At 43.5% G+C, this 27,635-nt stretch overlaps 1 protein-coding gene and 1 long non-coding RNA gene across 4 annotated transcripts in view; one reads left to right on the top strand and one right to left on the bottom strand.

Annotated features, from left to right (window-relative positions):
- Nucleotides 1-27,635, bottom strand: part of LOC115088340 — a 55,232-nt gene that overhangs the window by 13,014 nt on the left and 14,583 nt on the right. For all 3 annotated transcript variants that reach the window (XR_003855756.1, XR_003855757.1, XR_003855755.1), the window contains exons 2-3: nt 12,801-12,977; nt 9,899-9,982 (exon numbers count right to left, since the gene is read on the bottom strand). This is a non-coding gene — a long non-coding RNA (uncharacterized LOC115088340). The remainder of the gene's footprint in view (nt 1-9,898; nt 9,983-12,800; nt 12,978-27,635) is intronic.
- The window catches only part of ETNPPL (ethanolamine-phosphate phospho-lyase), a 37,953-nt gene continuing 34,449 nt past the window's right edge, over nt 24,132-27,635 (top strand). Inside the window, exon 1 of the mRNA XM_029596498.1 lies at nt 24,132-24,620. Coding sequence (XP_029452358.1) covers nt 24,565-24,620 — 56 coding nt within the window. The 5' untranslated portion in view covers nt 24,132-24,564. The remainder of the gene's footprint in view (nt 24,621-27,635) is intronic.

Raw genomic sequence — 27,635 nt, 5'->3', positions numbered from 1 at the left:
AAATTAGCTAATTCCTTTCCTAGTTTCCAAATTTTTTGTGATGTTTATGTGCCAATTTTTTAGCCTGTTTTTCAGAGGGAGGGAGGGTTATGCAATCACTCTGTGTGTGTGTGTGTGTGTGTGTGTGTATATGTATGTGTATATATGTGTGTATATGTGTGGGTGTGGAGGGGGGGGGTGTGGGTGGGTGTCCTCGATTCATCACTTTCCTATTCAGTGTACTATCCACACCAAAGTGCAAAATTTCATGGCATGTCGGGGGCAGTGGGGGTGGGGCAGGGGAAGACGGGAGGCATGAGGATTCTGGCAGTGATGGTTTTTTTGATCCACATATTCCATGAACATGCGTATGCAGTGGTTGACTTCTAATAACCTTGTGCATTTAGCATCAGTTTTGCATCTGAGCCACACCAAATTTGTCAGGAGATCCATGTATTTTTTTGAAAGATCTGTGTGATATTATGCCACCTAATAAAACGTTTGCTTTTCAGCTGATCCACACCAAATTTTCAAGACATATTTAACAGTTCTGAACAGAGACTTTTTTGGGAGGGATTCACATATTCACAAATCCATAGGCACAATTGACACTTCCCTAGTTTTTTGGGATTTGCATGCAATCCACACATAATTTCAGGACATATCGAGGGGTCCACAAGGATCATGGTAGGGATATGTATGACAGATTCATTTAGTTCATGAAAACATGCGCGCGCGCACACACACACACACACACACACACACACACACAATTATGCCACCTGACCTTTTGATTTTACATTCAACACACTCTAAATTCTCAAGACATGTGAGAAGCTTATGAAGATCATGACCAGGGATTTTCTGGGGGATCCACCTATTGCACTAGCATTCCCTGTATAATTATGCCACCCAATAACTTTATTGTTTACGCACCCAATCCATGCGAACTTTTCAGGCCATATCAGGGGGTCTTCCAGTATCATGAGAAGGGGTATTTTGTGAAGAATTCATCTATTTCACTAATATGCATGAGCAGGAGATGGGGGAAGAGGGGCAAGAGGAGTCAAAAGGAGTTAAGCACGGCATTTTGACATTGTTGTTTCTGTTGCTTTATTGTTTTTAAGAATCTATTTTATATTGCTTTCTGTATGTCACCTAGGCTCTTTTTTTAAGTTAAGCAGCTTATATGAATATAAAATGAATTCATATCCACAAGGCCCGTGTACATAAGGGCATGTGTATTTCAGAAAGTAAGCTGCACTAGTTTTACACACACCATGACAAAAAAAAAATGAACCTCACTCATTAGCCAGGACACTGAGTTTTGAGTATGATCTCAGTTTCTCACATTTACTGCTAGTGTTTGCCTCAGTACTTGATTTAGCTAAAAAGAGCTTCCTTCTGGAGATCATTATATGTAATATGTATAGGCAGCATATCAAGATGCGCTTGGAAATTCCTTTAACCAGGCTGGTGGAACCCGCTGCCCAATGCCATTGAGACTACAGTTTTTCCTCTATCTTTCTCTGGCCGGTAATTCCATTTGCCTAGAGCAGTGGTTCTCAATCTTTGTTTGGCTGGGACACACCTGACAGATGATTCTCACAAGCGTGACACACTGAATATGTGACCGTCACGGGGCTATATGTAAACAAACACTCTGCATCCACAGGAATCCTCTCAACCCCCAGCAATGAGTGCGGAGCAGATCTAGGCCATTATTACCCATACAACTCACCATACAAACAAGATATTCTGGTTCTGGTGACATCTCAGTAAAAGCAAAACAAACTCCCACTAAGTACAATAGCCTTCCATATGAAAAGACAGTAATTTACCACTAATGCATGTCCTATTGAGAAAACACAACAAATAAGACTGATACAAATGCCTACATGCTAGTAAAATACCTCACCTCAGTCACACACACAGAACCGACCTTCACCAAGTACAGAAAGACCACAATTTATAAATATGGAGACAGAACCTGGAATGGAAAACAAAAAAAGCCACTCTGCATGCAGTGCAAACTTGGATAAATGGAAACAAATATAGCACCTAACGTACAGGGTCATTTATCAAAATGCTATAAGACCTTAACGCATGCCATTGCACCATAATGTATGGTGTGATGCAAATCAGAAAAAGAGGTGGGCTTACTGTTTTTGCATGGCTTTAAGTACACCATTTTCAGTAGCATATAGTGATGTTTTGAAAAAGAAAAAAGAGAGAGAGAGAGAGAGAGAGAGAGAGAGAGACTAGCCATAATGCCCTCACCCTAGATAGGTATTTATCTCTCTATGGGAGGCCCACCTAGTAACTCGAGGTGAGGTTTAGGTATTAGGGTAGGGGATTAGGGGCCACTTTGACATTCAAAGTGAGATGTACGAACAGAACAGTACTCTCCTGTGAAGGTTTGATGACCTTCAGAGTGAGAAAACTCACTCCAAGATGAGATTTGTGCAATGTTCTATGTGAGTTTTCTCACTCTGAAGGTCATCAAACCTTCACAAGAGACCACTGTTCTGTACGTACATCTCACTTTGAATGTCAAAGTGGCCCCTAACCCCCTACCCTAATACCTAAACCTCACCTCGAGTTACTAGGTGGGCCTCCCACCTAGTAGCTCTCTAGGGTGAGAGCATTACAGGTCTCTCTCTCTCTCTCTCTCTCTCTCTCTCTCTCTCTCTCTCTCTCTCTCTCTCTCTCTCTCTCTCTCTCTCATCTATGAAAAGGTAACACTACAAAACAGCTGATGAACAAATAAAAATTATCCCACTACAATTAAATATTTAAAGACAGATAACATAATACCCAATAATTAATATGGTAGTCAATAAGAAAAATAAACTTAAAGACACCTTTACTTACCCTCTCCAGCAACTCTCCTACTCAAACACATCACCTCCTTGACAGTCTCTCTCTCAATCACACACATGCTCTCTCTTATATACAAGCTCAAAATCACACACCAGCCCTCACCCAGGTTCCCATTTACATCATGCATGCACCGGGCCTCACTCCCAAACCTCTTCTTCCTTTCCTGCAGGGATGGGCTCCAGTTCCACTATGGCTTTACTGCAGCAGAACTTTTTTCACTCCCGTGGCAGCCTTGCTTTGTCGGGGTCAGGTTTCCTTTTCGCCGCCATGGGGATGAGCTCTTGTGGTGGCCTTACTTTGTCAGGGTCAGGTTTCCACTTCGCCTTGCTTCATCGGGGGTTGGGTTTCCTTAGCCTTGCTTCTACACTGCCACTCCTCCCAACCCCCCCACCTCTGGCCCTTGCTATGTCCCTTCTTCCTGCCTCACCGGCCAATCACAAGCTTCCTTACTTCTTTCTACTCCCACTGGCAGGTAAAAAGGAGGAGGCTTCCGATTGGCCTGCGTGGGAGGAGGAAGAATGGAGGAGGTTTGCCATTGGCCTGCGGGGGCAGGGAACAGAGAAGCACAACCAGGCAGTGGGACACCAGGAACCACGACTCATCTGCCAGTGCTTGGCAACACACCGGTTGAGAATCGCTGGCCTAGAGCAATCCCACCAGCATGAGGCCCAGAGGGGAAGAGCCAATATTGCCAAAGAAGGTAGTGCTATGCTAGAACTGTCACCAATAGATAAGTTGTGGGTGCATGACTGAAGGTTCACCTAGGGCACCAAATACTCTTGCACCAGCCCTGATCTTTCTGTCATGTTTTCTTGGTATCTGATTAAATCATTTGATACTTGAAGATCTTCTCGCTTCCCATACATTGTACATTGTACATAATAGTCGCTTGGCCCTGACACTTCTTTTAGCAATGCTGTGCTTGACTGCTTGTGTCTTTGTCCTTAATCACAATGCTTGATTTTCTTGCATCAAGCTTTTTATCAGTTGGAATAGGAATGTCCCGAGTGATTACAACTTCTTCATTCTTTACAATTCTCTCAAGGTTGTGATCTCAGTGCTTTTCTGGTACAGCAATGTTATCTGTTTTACCATTTTACTCTATACTGGCTGTGAACCACCTTTTCTGTAACCCACTGTCTTGTGCTGTGATTATTAATCTCTCATTCTTAGGTTTATATTTACATCTCTTTCTCCATTCCTGTGTCAGGTTTTGATCTACTTGTGGTTACAGGAGTAACTGTGTTTCCCACTTTATTTGTGCTTTAGCCATTTTTTGTCCTTGTTAGCTGATCTGACTCTTTAAAGAGGTTTTATTTTCCTTGTTTTGCAAATTCTGTTGCTTCTTTTCCCAAGTGTGCTGGTAAATTCTCCCTCAATCCTTCTACTCATCAAGATAATTGTCCAAGCTTAAGGATGGAGATAGAGTTTGGCCATCCACTTTCAAACTTGAGCACTTTTTGAGTTTTTGGGTATATTGATGCTGTTACATAAACCTGGAGGCCTATAATAGCAGTGCAATATATATGAGATATTTCTATAAAGCCCATACCACCTTCAACTCTTGGAATGTACGACCGCAGCATACACTTATTCTTGTAGAACATTTGGTGGGCTTCCAACTATTTGAGATCTTTATGAGGTCAGTCTACAATTCCAAAACTGTAGAAGAGTACAGGGATTGCAAGCTGACTGATAGCTTGTTATCTTATTCCATGTTATTAAAGCACTTTTCAATATCAGTTTCAGTCTCCTGTATTATTCATTCCTAATATTTTCTCTAAGTAACTTCTTTTTTTTTTTTTTAACAAAATCTTATATTCTGCTAGTTTCCAATAATTTTGTTCAGTGCGGAGCACAAATACACATTCAAAACTTACAGTTTGCTGAGTTGTTGCATCTTATTCTACTCTTAGATATTTATATATGTCTTACTGCTCAAGTTATTTTATGTTACAGTCTTCAGTCCAAGAGATGCTTTCAGTTTTGTTTAATATTCCTTTAAGGAAAGGTGCCTTAGCACATTTATCCAAACTGAATATCAACCTGATGTCATCTGAGAAGCTGTTCACTACTCAGAGTTGTTCTGCTAAATTACGAACACAGGACCTATTTAACTTCAAATCATCTACAAATAGTTAGTGTTATGCTTGGATCATTAGTATCTCTAGGATTAAGTCTAAATCCATAGCCCAAGGAGTTTATAAGAGTATTCAATGGAGCCAGCCCCACTAGAAATTTCCCTGAAATATTTCTTGCTGGATCTTGATGTTAGGAATGATATATTGAATAAAAAATGGGTGTCAATTATCATGGACTGAACAAACGAAAAATTAATCGGTAGGAAATAAATGTAAATCAATTTTCTACATTTTTATCAAGATGATCATGATAATAGTCACTAAAAGTCAATGGACCTTCATTTGCCTTATTTAATCATTGGTCTTAATGTCAATATAAACTTTTTTGATGCAAATAAAACATATCTGTGTATCACTTTTCTTCTTAAATGTCACAAAAAATCCCAACACGGGTCATGTTTCAAATGGATTCTGCATCAGAGGAAATCTCATTAGAGTTAAAACATCTTCATTTTTTCTTACATTAATATACTGCATTTACAAGAAAGAACACATTGTGACGTTTTCTTCCAACAGAATGCAGCATCTATTTTAATTCAGTACAATACTCACATCTGAACCTTATGTGAGCACATAACATATCTTTAAAGAACTCCTCTGATTGATTCTAAAATTGACCAAGCAGCTTTTGATGTCGTAATGACATCATTTTTTTCACAAAAGTTTTTAAAATGTAATTATTGAAAACCACTCCATCTATCCAAGTCTTGCAAGGCTACTGTTTGCAACATACTGTATATATCCAGAATTGCTCTCGTAAACTGAGAAAAGATAGTCAGTCTCTTCCCTTGGGGAAGGCTTGATCTGATCAATAACACAACAGCACAAGTTGTTAAATTAAATAGAATACTGAATGAAGTGCTGTACTATAGGAGCCTGCATCTTTTTTGTGGGAAGGCAACACTGATGCTCTGTTAACCGTGTCTTTACCATGTGCTTTGCTCTTCCTATGTACACTTTGTGAGAGGAAGTACAATTAGTCATATTCATCAGTTTATATACTTTTCTAGATTTTGGATCTTGTCATATATCTCCACTAATAGACAAGGTGCAAAAAGAATTCCACTGCATGGCAAATGACCTACAATCAAAAGGGCGAAAAAAGATTTTACCAACAAATCTTTTAGGTTACGACCTCGAGTGTATGCAAGTAACAGAGAAGTTTACAACACAGCATGTAGTTTTAAAATATGCCAATGTTTGTGGATCAATGAAGCTACCACCTTTGCTCTTACAGAACATCTTAATATTCAAACAGGGATGGTAACTTTCCAACTGGCACACGGACGTATATATGTAAATGCATGCCAGCGCATGCCGATATGCACGGTCATTTTATAACATATGCGCACATGTTATAAAATAGCTTTTCCATGCACATATGAGCACCAAATTTTAAAGTGGACGCATGCATAGGCGCATAAATCCCGCTTCTACTGTGTAAGGCTGGGAATTTTAAAAAAAGGCGTGTGCGCCCATGCCACTGTCAGTTTAACCAAATCTCCCTGGTTTGATAGCCTACACTTTCTCCAGGTACCCCAGACCCTTTAAACCCCTCAGAAATGGCTCAATCCTTTTGTTTTTTTACCTTACACCTTGCCCCTAGCAGAAGTAAATTTACGTGCCACTGGACCTGGGCACGCATAAGTATTTACATGCACATCTCTTGGCCAGGCCCCAAAACACCCATGCTCTATCCAGACCACACTCTCATCCCTTTTTGGAAACTTTTCAGATGTGCACACAGCAGGTTTTACATGCACATCTGGGCACTTTTTAAAATAGGGTCGGCACGCTCCAGACAGATTTGTGTGCACATCCCCCAAATTGATGCATGTGCCGGGCTTCTAAAATTCACCTTCAAGTTTGTTGAAGATGAAGTCTCTGCATCAATGAATAGCCATTCTCTATATACAAATTCTTACAGGGCCTTTCTTCCACCTTGGCAGGAAGGGGCGCCACTGCCAAGCCTTGCTCTTCAGGCTGCGGTGGTTCCACCAGGCCTCACTTTTTTGACCATGGCAGGATGGGGTCTGCTGCAGCCCCGCTGGGCCTTGCTCTTTGGCTGTGGTGGGCTGAGCTCAAACAAATTCCTTTACACTAGAAACACAGCCGTAGCTTTGCAATGCCAAACGGTTATTTTAAACAAATAAGGAAAGAATGGCAGAGTAAATTCCAATAAGAGCTTATTTTCTAAAAAAAAATAAAAAAAACAATGTGCTTGCTATATGGTGTGGAGGAGCAACCTGGTGATTAGAGCAGTAGGAAGAGAACCAGATAAGTCGGAATCCAGATCCTGCTTCTCCCATTGATGCTCCTTGTGACCCTGGGGCAAGTTACCTCATCCTCCTTTACCTCAAGTGCAAACTCAGAGGGTAACTTTTGAAGAATTCTGCCTGGTGCCATAGATGAGTATATGGAAATCTATCTAATCTGCAAAGATTATAAAATATACATATGCCCACCTTCCCAACATATACATGTATGTTTTGTACACACAAACATCAGCAATACAGTGGAAGCATGTATTTCCTATACCTATTTTACAAACATATGCACATATATTTTAGGCATAAAAAAAGACGTATTCACATAAAACCTTGAATTAGACGCAGAAGTAGTTGTATTTTAAAAATGTGTGCATACTTGAAATCGACAATTTGCCGATACCTCCACCAATTCACCCAGTCCGTCTCTAATTCATTGAGATCCTCCTAGTACTCCACCCTGAACTCCCCCAATTCTTCCAGACCTCATAAGAACATAAGAAAATGCCATACTGGGTCAGACCAAGGGTCCATCAAGCCCAGCATCCTGTTTCCAACACTGGCCAATCCAGGCCATAAGAACCTGGCAAGTACCCAAAAACTAAGTCTATTCCATGTAACCATTGCTAATGGCAGTGGCTATTCTAAGTGAACTTAATAGCAGGTAATGGACTTCTCCTCCAAGTACTTATCCAATCCTTTTTTAAACACAGCTATACTAACTGCACTAACCACATCCTCTGGCAACAAATTCCAGAGTTTAATTGTGTGTTGAGTAAATGTTGCCTAATGTATTTGGTAAATGTTGCCTAATGTATTTGGTAAATCTCTTATAAAATAGCAATTTATGTGCATACCTCTTGGCCCCACCTTGGAGCACCCCTAGACAACCCCTTTTTTGCACACATAAATGTGCGCATGAGACTGAAAATACGTGCGTTCTTTTGATGTTTGTAAAATAGCATGCATGGAGGTACACTCTACTTGCACACGGATATGCTAATTTTACACGCACAACTCCACTGAAAATTAACTCATTAGATTGTGAGCCCTCTGGTGACAGGGAAAATACTTCACTGTACCTGAACGTAACTCAACCTGAGCTACAAATGAAAAGGTGTGAACTCAATACACAATAAAAATAAATATATAAATAAATAAATAAATATACATATCTGTTCTGAAATTGTTATTGCTGTAAGCTGAATGGTTCAGGAGGTAAAGGTGTACATGGGCAGGCTGACAGAAAAAGCTAATACATAAGCAATTTTTTAAAGGAAAACAGTGCTAGAAAGGGATACAAATTAAAAGACGAATTTCAAAAGCCGGCAAAACCGGGAGATGCACACACATGTATTGCTTAAATGCGCCTGGTTGATTTTATAAACCTGCTACATCCATGCTCAAGCTCTGATACGTGAATATCTTACATTGGGGAAAAGGGCGGAACGTGGGTGGGGCCAGGAGATATGCACATACGTAGCTGTGCACATGAGCGTGCGGTCATGTCCATTTCAGCACAATGCTACCTCTGCTATTGATGAGGATCCATCTGAATAAAAAACTTTTTCCAGCCATATAGGAACTGCCTGAGGGGTCTGGCTCAACTGGGGGGAGTGCAAGCTAAAGAACCATGGGGGTCTTGAGAACATAGCTACAGACTGAGCAAACTGGTGGGCAGACTGGTTAAACTGGTCATTTCCTGGATGTGCACATGTTATAAAATTCCCTCACTTGTGTGTCTAAATGCCATTTCCCTGCTGTTCGTATACAGGTTTAAAATTAGGAGCACACATTTTATAACATGCACACTTATTTGCAGGATATAAAATGTCAGCGTTATGTGGCCATATGCCCAAACAGACGTATAGGGCTGGATTTTAAAACCTACACATGCGGCGTACATTTGTGCGCTATCCGGTGTGCAAAAATGTATGCCCAATTTTATAACATGCGTGCGCAGCCGCGTGCATGTTATAAAATCAGGGGTTGGCGAGCGCAAGGAGGTGCACACTAGTGCAACTTGCACGTGCCGAGCCCTCGGGGAGACCAGCTGGCTTTCCCCATTCCCCCCCCACACCTTCCCCTCCCTGTCCCGCACCCCAGCCCGAAACCCTCCCCTTACCTTTGTGGTGGAAGTTACGCCTGCCGGCCCAGCGGCCACACAGAGGCCTCTGGCCACGCCCCTGAGCCGCCCCGCCCCCGGACCGCCCATTTTTTCAAGCCCCAGGACTTACACGCATCCCGTGGCTTTACGCGCGCCACCGGGCCTTTAAAATCTGCCCCGTACTGTATATGGGTGCCCACATGCTTGCTTTAAATTACCATCATAGAACACAATTTTCAATGGCGTGCATAAGTCAGCAGATACACACTTATACCTGTGTTTTATAAAATTGTGCATCAGGAGCTACACACTTTATAAATTTGCATGAATCTCCATGACAAAAGTATGCGTGCATATTTCAGTACATGCACATTTTTTTAATGCAGGTAGCTGCATACTTTCTACACCTATTTTAAAACAGTATACTCGGTATTTTCCACATGAAATAATTATAACGTGTGTGTAATTACTGAAGATTATGCAAGGAGGCAGGTATTTTATAAAGTACATGCATAGCTCACATATGAAAATACTTGCAATCATCAATTCACCAGATCCTCCAGCACTTAAGCCTGTCCTCCCTTCAGTCAACTCTCGCCCAAAACCTGCAGACAAAAGACAAGTGCAATTTCAGTTCCATGAGCCAATCAGCGGGAGTAAAACTGTACATACAGGTTTGGTAACGTATGTGCCTATAACACTTTCAAAGTAGCAACTTGCGTGTGTACTTCTGAACCCCCTCATCGGAACACCCCTAAAACGCTGCCTCTTCCCCCTTCGCGTTTACACGACACTCCTAGTATGCACATACCTCGGGCTTTTACAAAATAGGACTTGCATGCGTACATATTGCTTGCATGCTTACCTTCCAGTTTTATGTGATGAAACCGTTTGAAAATTATCCCCATAAGGCATAAAACGAGTCTAATAGGAAACCATGACTTGCCATTCTGGGGCAGAAAAATGTGAAACATTAGTGCCTGGCCCCATTGTGAGTGCCCAGAACGAGCTGCTACAGCCCGTTTTACTGAGATCTTTACTTCCAATCTAGTCCTTAGTGATTTATTTCAAATTTACCCTGGATACACTAAACCTTGATGTTTTATCGCAGGGGATGTCTCCGTGATAGTGGGACCCCCCTCCCCCAAAAATAACAATCGCTGCCGTACGGCTCGTTCTTTTGTCTTGCGGCCAAATACCGCAGGACGAAAGAACACAGCGAGCAGCGCTTTAACGTGATGGCAGTCCTTAAAGGGACACTGCCCCCCCCCCCCCCCAAAAGGTAATGCCAGCAAAATGGGGAAGTCGAGCGGAGGTCAGTGCTGACTCCTGTCTCAACCCGGGCCCGCCTATCGAGGTGGCCCAGACGCCCCCCCCATAATGTAAATTTTAAAAATGCATCCGCATGGCGATGGCCCTTCTCCTCCCTTCCCCAAGCACAAAAGTAAAAATGTGGCCCCCCACCTCCCGATCCTGATCCCACTCCTCCAAGTGACAGTCATGCCCCCACCCCCCACCCAATGCAGGTGGTCGGAAGCGCCAGCTGATGCTTGGGTGGGGGGCTGATCTTTTTTTTTTTACATATGCCACTGTGCTATCATTTTCCAGGGGCTGTATTTTCATTTATAGTCAATAATTTATATGCAATTGAAAATGCTTGAAATACAGACATTGTTTGGCACCCCCTTGTGGGCCAAAAGGGTGAGTGACTGAGAAGTCCGGGTAACCTCTTTTGAAAGAGGTCTGGCACGTCTTCCCAGACTGCTGACACACATAAGATGTACTTATGTGTGGAGTCATAGTTTTGCCTTCTAAATTGTTGTTACTGTTCCTTCCCATTTCATTCTTCAACATGTTCAGAGTTTTCTCTAACTGTAACTCCACTGCTTCCTTTGCTTGGGTCGGTGGCTTCCTCCAGTTGATTGGCAAGGCTCTTCCTCTCAGAACCCTGCACGTTTTGTTTTTTTCTTAGGCTTAGCTCCCTTAAGCTTTGCTCCAGAGCTGAAGATTGAGTGGTTTAGGATATATTTTCTCTTCCCATATCCTCCCACCAGCCCTAGGTTTCTTCTGTCTTTCTGAGTCCAAGACTCCCTGTGTTTTCTCACTTCTCTGTTCATTATCTGAGGAGGACTCACTCTAGGGTGCTATCAGTAGCCCATTTCCTTCTGCTTTTGCTATGGCACTTCCACCTGCTCCTGTGACGTTTCCCCAGCCTGGCCGCATAGAAAACAGGTCCAAGGGGACTTCTATCCTATGAGTCCCCGTCACGTATTTCCCTACAGCCTCTGGGCCGTTCTGCTTCCCTCTCAGAGAGCGCTAAGAGACAAAACCCTGTCTAGGGGGGCCAGTCTCACTGGAAAGGGGACACTGGGGCCTGCTTCCTGGGGGACACAGGGCCCTGCTTCCTGGGCCCTTTTGTCAGAACCAAGACAGTAAGAACTTCAGGAGCAGCCTCCTGTTCCCCTTTACCTTCATCCCTTTCTCCAAAGGGTCCTTCATTCCCTGCTTTAACAGGAGGGCATAGCTCCTCCCAGGGCCCATTCTCCATACAGAAGGCAGAGTTCTATGTACCCTTTACTACTTGTGCCTCAGGGACTACTTTCTCCCCCAAACCACCTTCTGTACAGCGCCTTTAGTGGGTCCTTGGGACATGACCCTGCTTTATGGTCTTTCTCAGCACAAATCATGCAGCAGAGACAATCTTCTAGACCTTCACCCCCCCCCCCCCCCCCCCCCCCCCCCCCCCCGCCTTGGAGTACATTCAGGGCTTCCTCTCTTTGCCACAGTTCTCCTACAGGATTCAGGTTAGAAACATAGAAATGACGGCAGAAGAAGATCAAACGGCCCATCCAGTCTCATACCACCCATTACACAACTCTTCCTCGGAAGGACATTGGCTCCCCAACACGGCCACTCTCACCACGAGCAAAGACACAGTATTCCCCGAACAGCCAGGCTGCTGCCTCAGCCGTTGCACACAGACAGACTACGGTGCCATGACCTGTTTGTTCACAGTTTGCACACCTTAGGTCCCTGTTGCCATGGCTTTGCCCAACCCTGACAAATATTTTTTCATATGGGCCTGACTCTTTCAGGGCTCTGGGCTTTATGTTCCTTTTTAGCAGCTGTCTCCCTGTTTCTTTTTTTAAATTCTCTTTTTTAAAACCTCTTTTATAATCCCTTTTTAACCAGGCATTACCCCTGAAGTAAATACATCCTCTCTGCACTTACGCCCTTGCATGCAGTCGATAATCCTTTACCAGGAAACCCACACCTCTCTTTGTCTCAAACATCCCGCCTCACGTTTTTAAAACCAGATCTCCTATATCCCTGGAATAACCCAACTAGTTTTTTTAACGGAGGGCCCATCCCCCAAACCCTTTCTCCTGAGCTGTCCATAATAGTCCCCTTTCAGAAGAATACCTGTGTCCATCTCAGTTGGTTCTCAGCGGGACCTGGAATCTTCTTTCATTGGCACCTCGGTGTAGGCTGCACAGCGTGGCTCAGGATCCTGGCTTTTGGACCAAACACCCAGCTTCCACCAGGTTGCTTTTTACAGTCTGTGGCTCTGCCTTCCCACCCTTCCTTCCATTCAGTGGCCTAGGGGGGAAGGGAATCCAAGTGCAGACTGTCAGGTAGAAAAGCTGCCATACCCTCTATACTCCTGGAACCTTGCCAGAGAGCTGTTTTACCAAAACATCTCACTCCATTTCTAGCTCCTTTTAATTCACTATGGTTGTTAGTTACTCCCCAACAGCCTTTCCTGGGTCCTGTCTCCCCCCCCCCCCCCAATTTACCCTTGAGCGCAGAGACACACACTTAAGCACAGCTAGGTGACACCAGTCTTTCAGTAATCACCAGGGAAAATCACTCCCAGTAAGGGAAGGAGAATATGGAATAAGAAGAAGAGAGAGAAAAATTGTGTTTTCCCTTTTAAACCACTTTTAGTAATAGTAAGGGAAGCAAAAGGAAAACATAGCCACCATGTCAAGGCCCTTACATTTCCTAGGTACTATTACCAAGAGTAAAACACATTACTGCAGTAGAGGGCTGCACATGCCATTGTTATACACCAGCATCCACATGTCCCCATACCAGAGAGTAGAAAACACAGGCCTCTCGAGCTCTCCACAGCTCACTTGGTCTGAGCTGCTCCTGCCACTTCCCCATGTCTCGCTCAGTGCTCTACCTGGACTGGTCACTCCCTCTGGTCTCTTGCACTCGTCAGTGCTGTTTTACTGCTTCTGGGCTGTCCAGAGCTTACTTCAATCTCTCTGGGATCTGCTTTGGATGTTTGTGCACATCCCACTGCTGCCACTATTTGTAACAAATTGCAGGCTGGGCCATTCGCTGTCTGCTTCCAGTTCTCTGGAATAGATCTCTCAGAGCCAGCAACTTGCAGTCACAACTGTTTTATTCCGGGTTTAATATTCAATTCTCCACTTCACTTTTAAGACAGCAGAATCACTCCGGCATGGCACTTTACAAAGGTTCTGCTAGCCCAATTCCCTAGGGACGTAGCATGCAATTCCTCACAGTATCTACTGGCAGATTTAGGGGTAGATTTTCAAAGCAGCACGACCATTTTATAACATGCGTGCAGCGGCGCATGAATGTTATAAAATTGGATGGCTGTGTGCACTTGCACGCTGGATTTTAAAATAAAAAAGGCAATTGGGCCTTCCCCAGTTTGGAACTTCCCTATGCTTCCTCCCTCTTCCCCTCTCCTCCCCACCCCCTAAACATAACCTACCTTTCCCTAAATTTTTTATTTTATTACTTATTGCTCCTCCGGAGCAGAAGCAAGTTATGCTGCCCCAGAACAACGGCTAATGACTGCTGTCCTGGCTGCCCTCCGTCCCGCCCCTCCCAGACTATGCCCTCCAGCCCATCCCTTTTACAGAGCCCGGCACTTTTGTGCGTACCGGGGTTTATGCGCGTAGGCCTTTGAAAATTTGGCTGTTAGCCCTTAAACAGAAACTGTAGAGGTTTCTACTGCTGGGTCCAGGTAAGCCATCCTCCTCCTCTCTGTCTCTATTTACCCTGCAGACTCAACTGTGCCTCCCAAATGAGCCCCACCTGTTTGCCTGGCTGCTGTTTGCTAATCAAGGCCTAAGTTAAATATGTGCGCATAGAACATGTGTATGTGTGTATGAATTGGAGCAACACAAATTCAAAGTGATGCAACAGAATTCAAATGTAATAAACAGAACCACAGACAACCCAGGTACAGCAGACACTACATAGAACAGATATTTCACAAGACCAACACATATCCATTTATGGCACAATTAGACATACGATGTCTTCATAACATCAAGACATAGCCTTGCACAAGGTCTGCAGACTACGTTTCCCAGCCTCCTTGTACTTCCTGTTCCTTCTAGCTTTAGTGTGGGTAAAGCCTCTGCTTTATCACAGGCATACTGAGGTGGAGGAAGGAATGCTAGCTGACAGGGCATTACATCCCCACTGTACCTCTGCCTCTGGCGCTCCTGTTCATCTACACTAGCTGCCAGTATCCTTCATGGATTTGAGCCAGCGGGTCTGGAGAGCAAGATCACAAAATGTGGCAAGCATGTAAGTATTGTTTTCAGTCAGAGGGTTCAGTCTCACTTGCACTTTCCACTGCAAGGAGTCCAGAAACTGCAACACCTCTGCTACTACTCCCTCTTGCTCATGGAAACCCTCTAACTTTTCCTCCAGAATATTTATTATGGGGATGACCCCACCCAGGGTGCCACTTCTGGAACTCAGGTCTTCCGTGCATCCTTGAAGGGCTTCAGGATTTGTTTCAGCTGTCTCGTGGCTACCCAATCTGCTGCTCCATTAAACTCTGCATCACCACAATTAAGAAATCTTGCTATCGAAAGGGACTTTTCTTCTTATAAAGTGACCATCATATAGCGCCGTAGGAAGCTTATGGCTTTTCTTGCTTCTTGCAAAATAAGCCCTGAATAGCGCTAGGGCTTTATAATCATCGGTCACTCTGTATATAGGATTCACAGATTCTTTATAGCAAAGCTATCAAATGCACTTCTCTGAAAAACAGTCCACGATGCTATAACTTCTCTACGGCGCTATATGATGGTCACTTTATAAGAAGAAAAGTCCCTTTCGATAGCAAGATTTCTTAATTGTGGTGATTCAGAACGTTTTTCATGTTCTTCATGGGTATTATTTAATTAGTATTCCACTAAACCCTGCAGCATGAAATAAGTGGAATTCCAGCAAGTGCCAGCATCTTGAATCAGATGCATATCAGGCCCCCCCAATTCTTCCTGGTTCTCATGGAGAGGCTGCCCCCCCCCCCCCCTTCACGATTTGATGAAAAAGCCCATCTATTTTCCTGCACCTCTCTATCAGGTCCTTCAGAACTGGAATCCTGAGGTCCTTGGGCCTCAGCTTCAGGGCATCCCTCACTGCCAGGTGCAGCGATTGTATAAAGTAATGGATACCGTAAAAGCCCTCATTGTTTATTGCCTTTACAATATTTGCACCACAGTCTGTCACAAAGAAACCTGCCTGAAGACTCCTGGCTGTCTGGTCTAGCTGCTAGCACTCCAGCATCTTTCTTCTGGCTGACAGAATACTGCATGAGGTAGGGGGGCTATGCAACAAAGTCCACCTGCGTACTGATGCTTGGTCCCTGCTAGAGCTGCTGCCTGATCCTGCCTCAGCCAGGTCCTACCAGTGTGCTGTCAGGGAGAGGTAGGCATGAATAGTCTTTGTGCTGGTCTAGATATCACTAGAGAAATACATGCTACTCCCCTCTGCCTTAGCCAGCTGTACCTGCATGTGATTCTGGCACTGCTTGTACAGAGTGGGGATGATCTTCCTACTAAATGTATTCCTGCTGGTCACACGTTTATTTCTTTATTTATTCCAACTTTTATATTTTGCTATTTCCAAATTGTCCAATATGACCTAGTGCTCACTAAAGAGGATAATGTCTCTAATGTCTGGGTGGGTGCCCACCTCGGCACCAGGGATCATCAAACGGTATGTGACATCGCAAATAGGATACAGAGAAGTCACACGAAGACCCGAGTTTTGCATTTCAAAAATGTGAACTTTGTTGAAATGGGGACATACTTGGCGATAGAACTAGAAGACTGGGAGAAAAAGGGAGATGTGGAACCGTGGGCCAAACTAAAAGGAGCAATTACGAAGGCAACAAATCTGTATGTTAGAAAAGTAGACAAAAATAAGAGAAATAAGAAACTGATCTGGTTCTCAAAGGAAGTGGCTGACATAATAAAAGCAAAAAAAAAAGCAGGGTTCACGAAATATAAAGGATCCCAAAAAGTGGAACACAGGGAAGAATATCTGGAGAAACTGAAAGAAACAAATAAAGTAATCAAGAAAGCAAAAAGTCAGGCAGAAGAAAGGATTACCAAAGAGGTAAAGCGAGGTGACAAAACATTTTTCAGATACATCAGAGAAAGGAGACAGGTCTGAAGAGGTATAGTGAAACTGAAAGGTTACAAGGATCAATGTGTGGAGAGAGACGAAGAAATTGCAGAAATATTAAACAAATAATTCAGTTTGATGTTCACTAAAGAGGACCCTAGTGAAGGACTGTCGCTATTTAACAAGACATTGGAGGGGGTGGACTAGACACTGTTTATAGAAGAGAACGTATGGGAAGAGTTAAGAAAACTGAAAGTGGACAAAACTATGGGGCCTGATAAGGTTCATCCCAGGATACTGAGAGAGCTCAGAGATGTGCTGGTGAGTCCGCTGCATGACCTGTTCAATAGATCCCTAGAAATGGGAGTGGTGCCGAGTGATTGGAGAAGAGCAGTGGTGGTCCCGCTTCACAAAAGTGGGAGCAGAGAGGAGGCTGGAAACTACAGGCTGGTTAGCCTCACTGGATGATGGGAAAATGAATGGAAACTCTGCTGAAGGAAAGGATAGTGAACTATCTACAATCCGGTGGGTTGGTCGATCCAAGGCAGCATGAATTCACCAGGGGAACGTCCTGTCAGACTAATCTGATTGATTTTTTTGATTGGGTGACTAGAGAATTGGATCAGAGAAGAGTGCTTGATGTAATTTATTTGAATTTTGGTTAAGCTTTTGATATGGTTTCACATAGAAAATGTGAATAAAATGAGAAGTTTGGGAGTGAGCCAAGGTGGTGGCATGGATTACAAACTGATTGATGGATAGAAGACGATGTGTGATGGTAAATGGAACTTACTCTGAAGAGAGAATGGTGTTACGTGAAGTGCCACAGAGATCAGTGTTGGGACTGGTTCTGTTCAATATCATTGTGAGCAACATTGCGGAAGGGATAGAAGGTAAAGTTTGTCTATTTGCAGATGATACTATGATCTGTAGCAAAGTGGACATGCTGGAAGGAGTAGAGAGAATGAGATATTATTTAAGGAAGCTTGAACGGAGGTTGAAGATATGGCAGGCAGCTGGGATTCAATGCCAAGAAGTGCAGAGTCATGCATCTCGGGCTTGGTAGTCCAAAAGAGCTGTATGTGATGGGGGGGGTGAAGGACTGTTGTGCATGGAGCAAGAGAGGTGACAGTGTCTAGCAATCAACAAAGAAGTAGATGCCCAAGAAATTCTTTTTCCAAATCTTTAATAGGTGGAGACGTGCGATACGTGTTAAAAATGCCCGACTCAGGCCGAGTTTCGCCACATTCCAGTGGCTGCCTCAGGGGCTATAAATGAACATATATAAATTCAATAAATCATAAAATAATTAAAATACAAAATAATTAAATAATTAAAACGACAAATTAATTTAAATAAAATTAAATGAAAAACATACAGTATTAAGAACCTCACATAAAATTACATCAGTAAAACATATATAAAAAAACATTCAAAAAACATATATGATTAAACATAACACATGAATTGGAGATAAGATGAAGAGCATGTCAACAACATCAATCTAAGATCTTAAAAATCCATGAGAGACCTATATATATTGTTTTTTGATTAATAAGGAAATAGATTTAGTACCTTAAATTTTAACACACTGAAAAAATTGCAATGGAATTCAAAGAACCATCCGCAGTACAGACATATCTGTAAAAATCATAGCACTAAATTAATATAATGACACAAATATGTGGAAATAAGGGAAACTAGCACACTTGAACTGTGACTCTGACACACCTTAAATGAAGTAAGTTGTGCTTAAGCATCTATCAGTTCCATTCACTAATGGTGCCGCATACTAAAAGAGATTCAAGCAAAGTAAATGAGAATGTGTCTTTAACATAATGAATAATAACGAATAATGAACTAACTATAAAAATGTATTATCAAAACCAGATCTTTGAAAAAATGTACATGTCGACTGTTAACACTAAATTCTGTAAAAAAAAACAATCTGCCAAAATGAGAAAAAGGAAAAATATGTGCTAACAAAGAGAACACAATGGGCCTCGTTTTCCATCTGGATCATACGCGATACCAAAATGGGGGAGGAGTCGGCCCTGGAAGAGGAGGAGTCAGGGCGTCACCGGGGCCAACTCCCCGAATACGCCATGGATGATGAAAAGGTAAGGCCCTATTCGCGTCCGAGTTTGCGCCCAATAGCTACACCTTCTATGGTGGCGCTATTGGGTGCGAAACCGGCAGCGATTGTACCGCAGCAGTGCGATCGCTGCCGGCTAGCGCAGGACTGCCCCCCGTTTCGGCCCCCCGCCCCTCATTCCCTAAAGTATCGCAGGCCTGCGATACTTTAGAAAATGAGGACCAATGTGCCGTCTAACAAATTGAAACCACTTCAGACAAAACTGGATAAAATGCTAAAATTGAAGGTCTGAGTCTTTGGCTGTCAGATATATGCACAACTTTTCACCATAGTATTTATGCTTTGCAGTTAGGACGTTGTGCTTCTCAGCGTTTTCATATTCAAATCGGGTACTTTTTGACTAGTACCAGTTATTGATGTAGGACATTGTTTTTATCAACCGTATACCATACTTGCAAAGCGGCGACTCAGACCTTCAATTTTCGCATTTTATCCAGTTTTGTCTGACGTGGTTTCAATTTGTCAGACGACACGTTGTTTGTTAGCACATATTTTTCCTTTTTCTCATTTTGGCAGATTGTTTTTTTTACAGAATTTAGTGTTAACAGTCGACATGTACATTTTTTCAAAGATCTGGTTTTGATAATACATTTTTATAGTTAGTTCATTATTTGGTCTAATCAATTATGTTAAAGACACATTCTCATTTACTTTGCTTGAATCCCTTTTAGTATGCGGCACCATTAGTGAAAGGAACTGATAGATGCTTAAGCACAACTTACTTCATTTAAGGTGTGTCACAGTCACATTTCAAGTGTGCTAGTTTCCCTTATTTCCACATATTTGTGTCATTATATTAATTTAGTGCTATGATTTTTACAGATATGTCTGTACTGCGGATGGTTCTTTGAATTCCATTGCGATTTTTTCAATGTGTTCAAATTTAAGGTACTAAATCTATTTCCTTATTAATCAAAAAACAATATATATAGGTCTCTCACGGATTTTTAAGATTTTAGATTGATGTTGTTCACATGCTCTTCATCTTATCTCCAATTCATGTGGTACGTTTCATCATATATGTTTTTTGAATGTTTTTTATATATGTTTTACCGGTGTATTTTATGTGAGGTTCTTAATACTGTATGTTTCATTTAATTTAATTTAATTTAGATTAATTTGTCTGTTTTAATTATTTAATTTTTTTGTATTTTAATTATTTAATGAATTTTATGTATTTATGATTTATTGAATTTATATATATGTTCATTTATAGCCCCTGAGGCAGCCACTGGAATGTGGCGAAACTTGACCTGAGTTGGGCATTTTTAACACATATCGCACGTCTCCACCTAGTAAAGATTTTGAAAAAGACTTTCTTGTGCATCTACTTCTTTGTTGTTTCCTCACGGCTTTGTAAGATCGCCTGCCTTGCTGTTTTTTGGGCCAGTGTCTAGCAATCTGAAGATGGCAAAGCAATGTGACAAGCTGATAGCTAAAGCCAGAAGAATGCTGGGCTGCATAGAGAGAGGAATAACCAGTAAGAAAAAGGAAGTGATAATCCCATTGTACAGGTCCTTGGTGAGACCTCAACTGGAGTACTGTATTCAATTCTTGAGACTGTATCTCAAAAAGCACAGAGACAGGATGGAGGTGGTCAAGGGAAGGGCGACCAAAATGGTGGGTGGTCTCCATCAAATGAATTATGAGGAGAGCTTGAAGGACCTAAAATATGTATACCCTGAGGAGAGGAGGTGCAGGGGAGATATGATACAGACCTTCAGATACCTGTAAGGTTTTAATGATGCACAAACAAACCTTTTCCATTGAAAAGAAATCAGTGGAATTAGGGGTCACAAAATGAAATTCCAGGGAGGACAACTCTGAATCAATGTCAGGAAATATTTTTTCATGGAAAGGGTGGTGGATGCCTGGAATGCCCTTCCGTAGGAGATGGTAAAAACAAAAACAGTAAAAGATTTCAAAGGGGCATGGGATAAACACTGTGGATCCATAAAGGCTAGAGGATTGGAATGAATAAAAAGAATGCATTGGCAGTAACTTGCTGGCTTGGCGGTTACTACCCTTAACCAATACGCCTTCATACTGTTGATGCAACCTCATCAGTGCTCTCTGCTTCAATGGCAGGGGTTAAAAAGGAAAAGTGGAATTAGATTCAGACAGCAACCAACAAGGACCCTGACTTTGGCGATCTGGGAAACTGATAAGTATGGTGCAGTAGATACTACCATTAGCTTGCTGGGTAGACTGGATGGAGCATTTGGTCCTTTTCTGCAATTATTTCTGTTTCTATTTTTCTATGAATTACAAATAACACACACATAACAAAATGTATAAAGCATACATACAAAATAATAAAACAAAATGCAGCATACAATTAAAGCGCACATTCTCCATTACCAGCAGGGGCTTCTCATCAAGGGCAATCATTTCCCTGATACTCCTCATTACTATTTTAGATGCTGCCTGCCTCTTTCCTCAGGACAGAACACCACTCCACTTCCTCTAAGGTTGGTTGCCACTTTGGACACATGGCTGGGGTCTGCTGGCCTGACATTTGACTAATGGAAGGGACCATGGGATCAGCTTGAGGAAAAGTATTTCCCTTTTCTACCCCTTTCTTCTGACTGACTATTACTTAGAGTACTGCCATCCCCCCCTGATGCCAATGCTAATGGGTGCTGCTTCTGCAGATGATGATGCATACCAGCATTTGTCAGATGCCCCAGTACCTTGGTTGATGTCATTGCAGTGAATACACTAAGCAAAATGTGGGTCCCCCTCACTTTAATGTGATTGCAGATCAGATATGTCTTACATTATCTTTTCTCTACATCCTTGGGGGTTGCTGGCATTTGAGTTGAGGCTGAGGGTGGACTGTGAGGAAAAAGGCCAGGGGCATCACCTATACTCTCTACCTATACTATCTGCTCTTCCTGGGGGTTGCTCTCAATACTGTCAGTATCATCATCTCCTCTCTCTCCCCCATCAACTTAGTGGAGGCTAAGATGCTACTAACTAGACCTCCCAAATTTTCTTCAGTTATGAGTTCTTTAATGTCTGGTATTCCCTGAATCAGAAGCTAAGATTCTTCCTCAGAATCATCTGTTGAAAATACTGCTTCAATTACTGCAGAGCAGTAATCATAGAGGAGTGAGTGCACTGCTGGCTTTGGTTATTAAACTTCTGCTGCCCCTGCCCTTGACCCTGCCATGCTAACACCAGCCTCTGCTGCTATCCCACATTTTGCTCCTGCATCAAAATAAGAGGGAAAGCAACAGGTGGCAGTGGCATATTCTCTCTCAATTTCAATGTCTTCTGGATTGAGCTGGCTTCTATTCCTGGTTTTCTGTGGCTAAAAGAAGTCTCTTTTAAGTTTAGGAGCAAGACTACTATTTTTTCTCACTGCTACCAGTATTTCTGACAGGCTGGGCTGACTCTGCAGCAACCCCCATTCCTCTGCCCCGGCCATTCCCAGCGGAATCATGAAATTTGAAGTGTCTACTGGGGTGTTTGATATCACAATATAATTTGATACTATTCCAGTACTCACAGTACCATATTACCAATGAATGAATGTGTCTGTCACACACATTCAGCCTAGTTCACTGACAGAGTTCAATTCGGAACTTAGCAAACACAGAGCCAACTTGCCAAGCAGCAGCAGCAGCAGCTTGCTAGTGGTGGAACAAACTCAGCAACCTGACATGGAAATCCATGCAAATGAGGGCATTAAGTAGTACTCCCCAAGGCAGAAGCTGCACTAGCCAAATACACTTTTTCTTAGCATAGGAAACTTAACTCTGGGGTCAGAGATGGAGTTAAGTTTCCAGCATTGCTGTGCTAGCACCTAAAAAAAAAAAAAAAAAAAAAAAAAAAAAGGATTTACTGCTTGCCCACCACTTACCCGAATAAGTTTAAACGTATCCAGGTAAATGGAGAAGGCCACGACTTTATACTTATCTGGATCAATGGTAGCAGCAGCCACCACTTACCCAGATAGATTTATATTTATCTAGGTAATTGGCAGTGGCAGCTAATGCCAATGATTGGCCTGTCAGGGACACGGCCCTCTCCCCCTTCCTGCATTAAATATACGTTTGGCCTGTGTCAAACAGCCATTTTACACTCAATGCACTTTAAAACTCCCAATGCATTTGCATAGCTTTACTTCATCAGGAGTTTTAAAACAATGTATCTGGGTATTAAACATATGTGCTGAAATCTAGCACAATTTTAATGTCCAGATTACTACATCAGCCTGTCAGAGAGCTTCTGAACACACGCTCCTCTCTGCACAATGCAAGAGAACAAATAGAGTTTCTTGCACATGCTCTGACCTTTCAGTGGGAGAACGTCAGTGTCACTTGATCCAGATGGCTGCTATAGACTAGTTCAGATTCTTCATCGTGATTTGTCCTCCATCCTATTTTCTTGCCAACTTGTCCCGCTTTGGCTCTTAGGAGGTTGCATTTCACACAGGCAAGAGTTGGTTGCTATTGTTACCAGCAAGACCCTGCCTGCACCTGTTGTTTGTTCAGCATAGCCATAGACTTGAATGTGAAACAAATGAAATGAACATTTTTGTTTAAATCTGTAGGCACCTCCATTTGTTTCTGGGGTCCACAAATGAAACAAAAATGGACTGATTTGTTACGTTTTACCCATTTGTTTCAAACAAATGTACATCCCTACATCTTACTGTCTATCTTCTTAAGACTAAAATTGTTAAGCTGCTACTGCTAATTGTATGCTGTCCTTCTAATCAGCAGTAACCCCTCCCCCCCCCCCCCCCCCCCCCCAATAGCTGAATTTCTTGTTCAGAAAGGAAGGTAAATAAATCCAAATAAATAAAGAAATCAGTAAATCAGCTAACTGGCAGATTCTTACACTGAAATAAGATTCGCCAGCACAAATTAAATGGATAGGTTTTTGAAAGCGATTTGTACATTGCACTGTTCAGTACATATTACACTAGACTAAAGTTCTCTCTTTTTCGATCTGCTTGGCAAAGAACACCTGCATCTTCACCTAGCGCTGCTGGGCTGGAGGGGGAGAAGAGGCGGCTCCCTGCAGGTTGCCTGAGGGTGGAAGAGATGACGAGGGGTCAGGACGCTGCTCTGTTGCCAATGCAAGAGGAAAACAGGAGGGTGGGGTGGAGGGGAGTGCGAGAAGGGAGGGCTGAAGCAGGGTTATAAAAGGAAACCGTAGACAGCGAGGATAGCAAGCCAGCAACTTTTAGCTTGCTGCCTGTCAAGGGAGAGCGGAGGGCAGGGGGTCTTGAGCGAGAAAGAAAGGCTGGGAATCCCAAGGGAGAGGGGAGGGCAAGGGGTCCTGAAATTCGGAGAGAGGAGTAGGTTTAAAGAAGGCAGGGGGTCCTGAGAGAAGGTCGAGAAAGAAAGAGAGAGAGAGACAGGGAGTCCCAAGGTCAGGGTAGTCCTGAGGGAGGGGAGACAGGGAAGGGGGAAAGAGAGGGATAGTAGCACGTGAGTTTGTTACTTTCACCTCGGTGTAGAGTCCGATGCTTAGCCCCTAGCTCCACAGAAAATTATCTGCGGTGCCAAGTAAGAAGAACTCTAAAGAGGAGACAACGTCGTTTGTGTTCTTTTTCTTTTTTGTTTGTTTGTCAAAGTGAGCACAACCGCGGTGCAGGGCAGCATGAGCGAGCTGTACAGCAAGCAGCAGACGCTGGAGCTGCGGAGGAAACACATCGGGTGAGCGGCTCTTTCCCCTCCCCCCCTCCTGCTTGGCATCTCCGCGAGTGCCGCGCAAGCTTTCTCGCTACGCGCCCTGTGCCCGGCGACCCCGCTGTCTCCATTCTGGCCTGGGAACACGGCATGGACGTGGACTCGTTTGCAAGGCTTCTGCTGATGCCCGTGCTCTGGCCGCTGCCGTCAGGCCTCCTCTTGTTCCGCTTGAGAAAGGGTTAATCGCAGGATTGGAGTCAGGAAAGCAGGCTGGGTTCTAATATCCAGAGTTTCCCCAAAGCAGCCACATCCCTGGCCTCCTATGTCAAGGGGCTGTGCTTTTATTATTTCGGGTAGATTTTGCATAATAGGTAAGAAGGCAATTCTGAATTCAGGTCTCCACCCCAACCCTGGGGAAGGATGCAGCACTGGTCCATGCCAGGCAAATAGCTGCCCAGGACAGTGGCTCATACTTTTTGGGGGTAATGTGTTAGGTGCCTCCCTGGGTGGCCCCATCAAAAGATTCCCAATCCAGCTCTGAGAGTAGGACATTATTCAGACATTTTGTGAGGGCACAAAATAAACTTCTGTTGCCATTTGTTTACCTGCATTTCAAGAAAATGAAATCCCATGTTTTGGTATTTCCTATTGGCTAGACTTGCAGCTATCTCTGAGAATCCTAACTTTCTCCTCTGTAGTAGAAGTGCCTTTTGCAGGCAGCCTTTTCCTTTACTCTGATCTTTGCCTTTTGATTACATTAAAAGTTATTAAACAAAAAACAAACAAACTATAATATAAGCTGATAGCAAAAGTAAATGAAACTTTAAACATATGAGTCATTTCTCTAGAATGCCTGAACTCATCTAATAATAATAACCTTCTGTCACACTAGTAAAACAGAAAAGACTTTTTTTTTCCTGGCATTAGGTTACACGCACATTTAGCCAGTTAACATGACAGGTTCTTGCTAAGGAACGGCTTGAGCATGGCAGTACTAATTACTGTTTCACACTTAATTATGGAAATGCACAATAAGTGTATAAAATTAGGTAGAGGTGATACCCGGGGCCATATTTACCTGTTAAGTAAACCTAAGTGCAGGAGCTGGATGGGGCATGAGGAGGGTCCCTCTCCAAGGGTGCAGGGGCAGCTGGAGTGTCTTCCTCTGAACCCACATCTCACTGAAAGGGGCACCTCCTCCTCCGTCCCTGTGGCACTGCCTCCCACGCACCCTGCTCAGCCTAAGTGGCAGCGCCCTGTCAGACCCAACCACTGAAAGGTGCAGAGGGGGGGGGGGTGGATCTGCTGACGCGCTCCCTCTCAGACCGAGCAGGGTGGGCATGTGAAAGGTAACCAATGGGATATAAGAGTGGGCACCCCCTAGGCAGCAGCAGCCCACTCTGCCTAGTGGCAGGGCGGGCGCTTCCGTGTCCCGAGGGTCAAACCTTGGAGAGCAGCAAAATCCCACCAGTGCCATGCCTGGCACCCGTCCTGTCCGAAGTCACAGAAGAGGGAATGGCTCTGGGGCCACTGATGAAACTCGTCCTCTTATCAGCAAAAGAGTCCATCCTGCTAAGAAGCTGAAAAGAAGTAAGAAGGCCCCAGGGCCATTAGTGAAGCCCATCCTGGCACTGGCCAAAGAGAAGGAGGAAGGTGGCCCAAAGGCCATCAGTAGAGGCCATTTCACTGGCGGCTTAAGAATGCAGGAAGAGGCCTGGTATTAGGAGGGGAGAAAGACAGGCAAATGAACGCTGGGTACGTGTGCGTGTGGATAAGTGGAGAGGGGCAGAAGAAAGGGCACTGGGCGCGTGGGGTTACAGAATGTGAGAAGGTGCTGAGAACCTTTGACGCTGTAAGCACCCATTTCGTTCATCTAACTGAAGCGCCGGCCCTGCCACTAGGACAGGGGTGGCCATCTCCAGTCCTTAAGGGCCACAAACAGGTTTGATTTTCAGGATCCCCGCGATGAATACGCATGAGGTAAATTTGCATGCGCTGCCTCCCTTGTATGCATTATATATTGTTATTATGCATATGGATTGTAATCCGCATTAGTGCTTTGCAAATCGTGGATTGTAAATCTTGTGAAATAAATAAATTAAAATGTCTTCTGTCACATCAGTGCTTTCTACACACATCCTGCTCAGCTTCACCTGATGCACAGAGACTGGCAGCATAGGATGCACTTTAAAATAGAATTGTTGCATTGGCCAAGGGCATTAGGTTGAGCAGGGTGAGTGGGAGAAAGTGCCATCGGGACGGAGGAGGTGCCCCTTTCAGTGAGAGGAAAGCACCCAGCTGCCCTGCACCCTTGGAGAGGGACCCCCTCAACCCCCATCCAGCTCCTGCACCTGGGTGTACTTAACAGGTAAATCTGGCCCCGAGTATCACCTCTACCTAACTGGCTTTACACATGTAGGTACTTAAGCACTCTGCGATGAAGAGAGATGTTTTGATGCAGCCATTAGGATTAAGCATTCAATGATCTATTTATTTATTTATTTTAAAAATTACTTCTTAATCGCCTTCCTGATTGTATCTCTCACTGCGATTTATAACATAATCATTACATTAAAACAATATACAAACCCCCCCCCCCACACACAAATCTCAACAGACCAATATTACCAGAGACAGTTCTTGCTAATAGCTGCTCACCAGACCATTGACCTAAGCCATGTTTTTAATATCTTTTGGAACCTCAAAATCTCATTTTCTTCCCTAAGACCTTCTGGTAGACTACGCCGCATGCCTGGAACCATAAATGAGAATGATCTATTTTGCTACCCGCTGCTGCCGGAACCTTTTTACCTTAGGGAGTTGTAACAAATGGTTTCTTCATTGACCTTAAATTTCTACCTGTTTCACACCATATTAATTTAACTCTCAAATGTGGAGGACACTGACCACATAACATCTTGAAAGTTGTCAATAACACTTTTAAGCTTACAGCATTCCTTCACCGGGAGCCAACGTAGGCCCAACAGTAAAGGAACAGCAGAGGTCCTTCTCGCACTACCTGTAATCAGGGCCGGCGGGTCC

Source organism: Rhinatrema bivittatum, chromosome 1 (assembly GCF_901001135.1).
Source record: "Rhinatrema bivittatum chromosome 1, aRhiBiv1.1, whole genome shotgun sequence".
NCBI classification, from domain to species: Eukaryota; Metazoa; Chordata; class Amphibia; order Gymnophiona; family Rhinatrematidae; genus Rhinatrema; species Rhinatrema bivittatum.
Note: the sequence above shows the minus strand (reverse complement) of the source record. Positions and strands in the feature narration are given on the sequence as shown.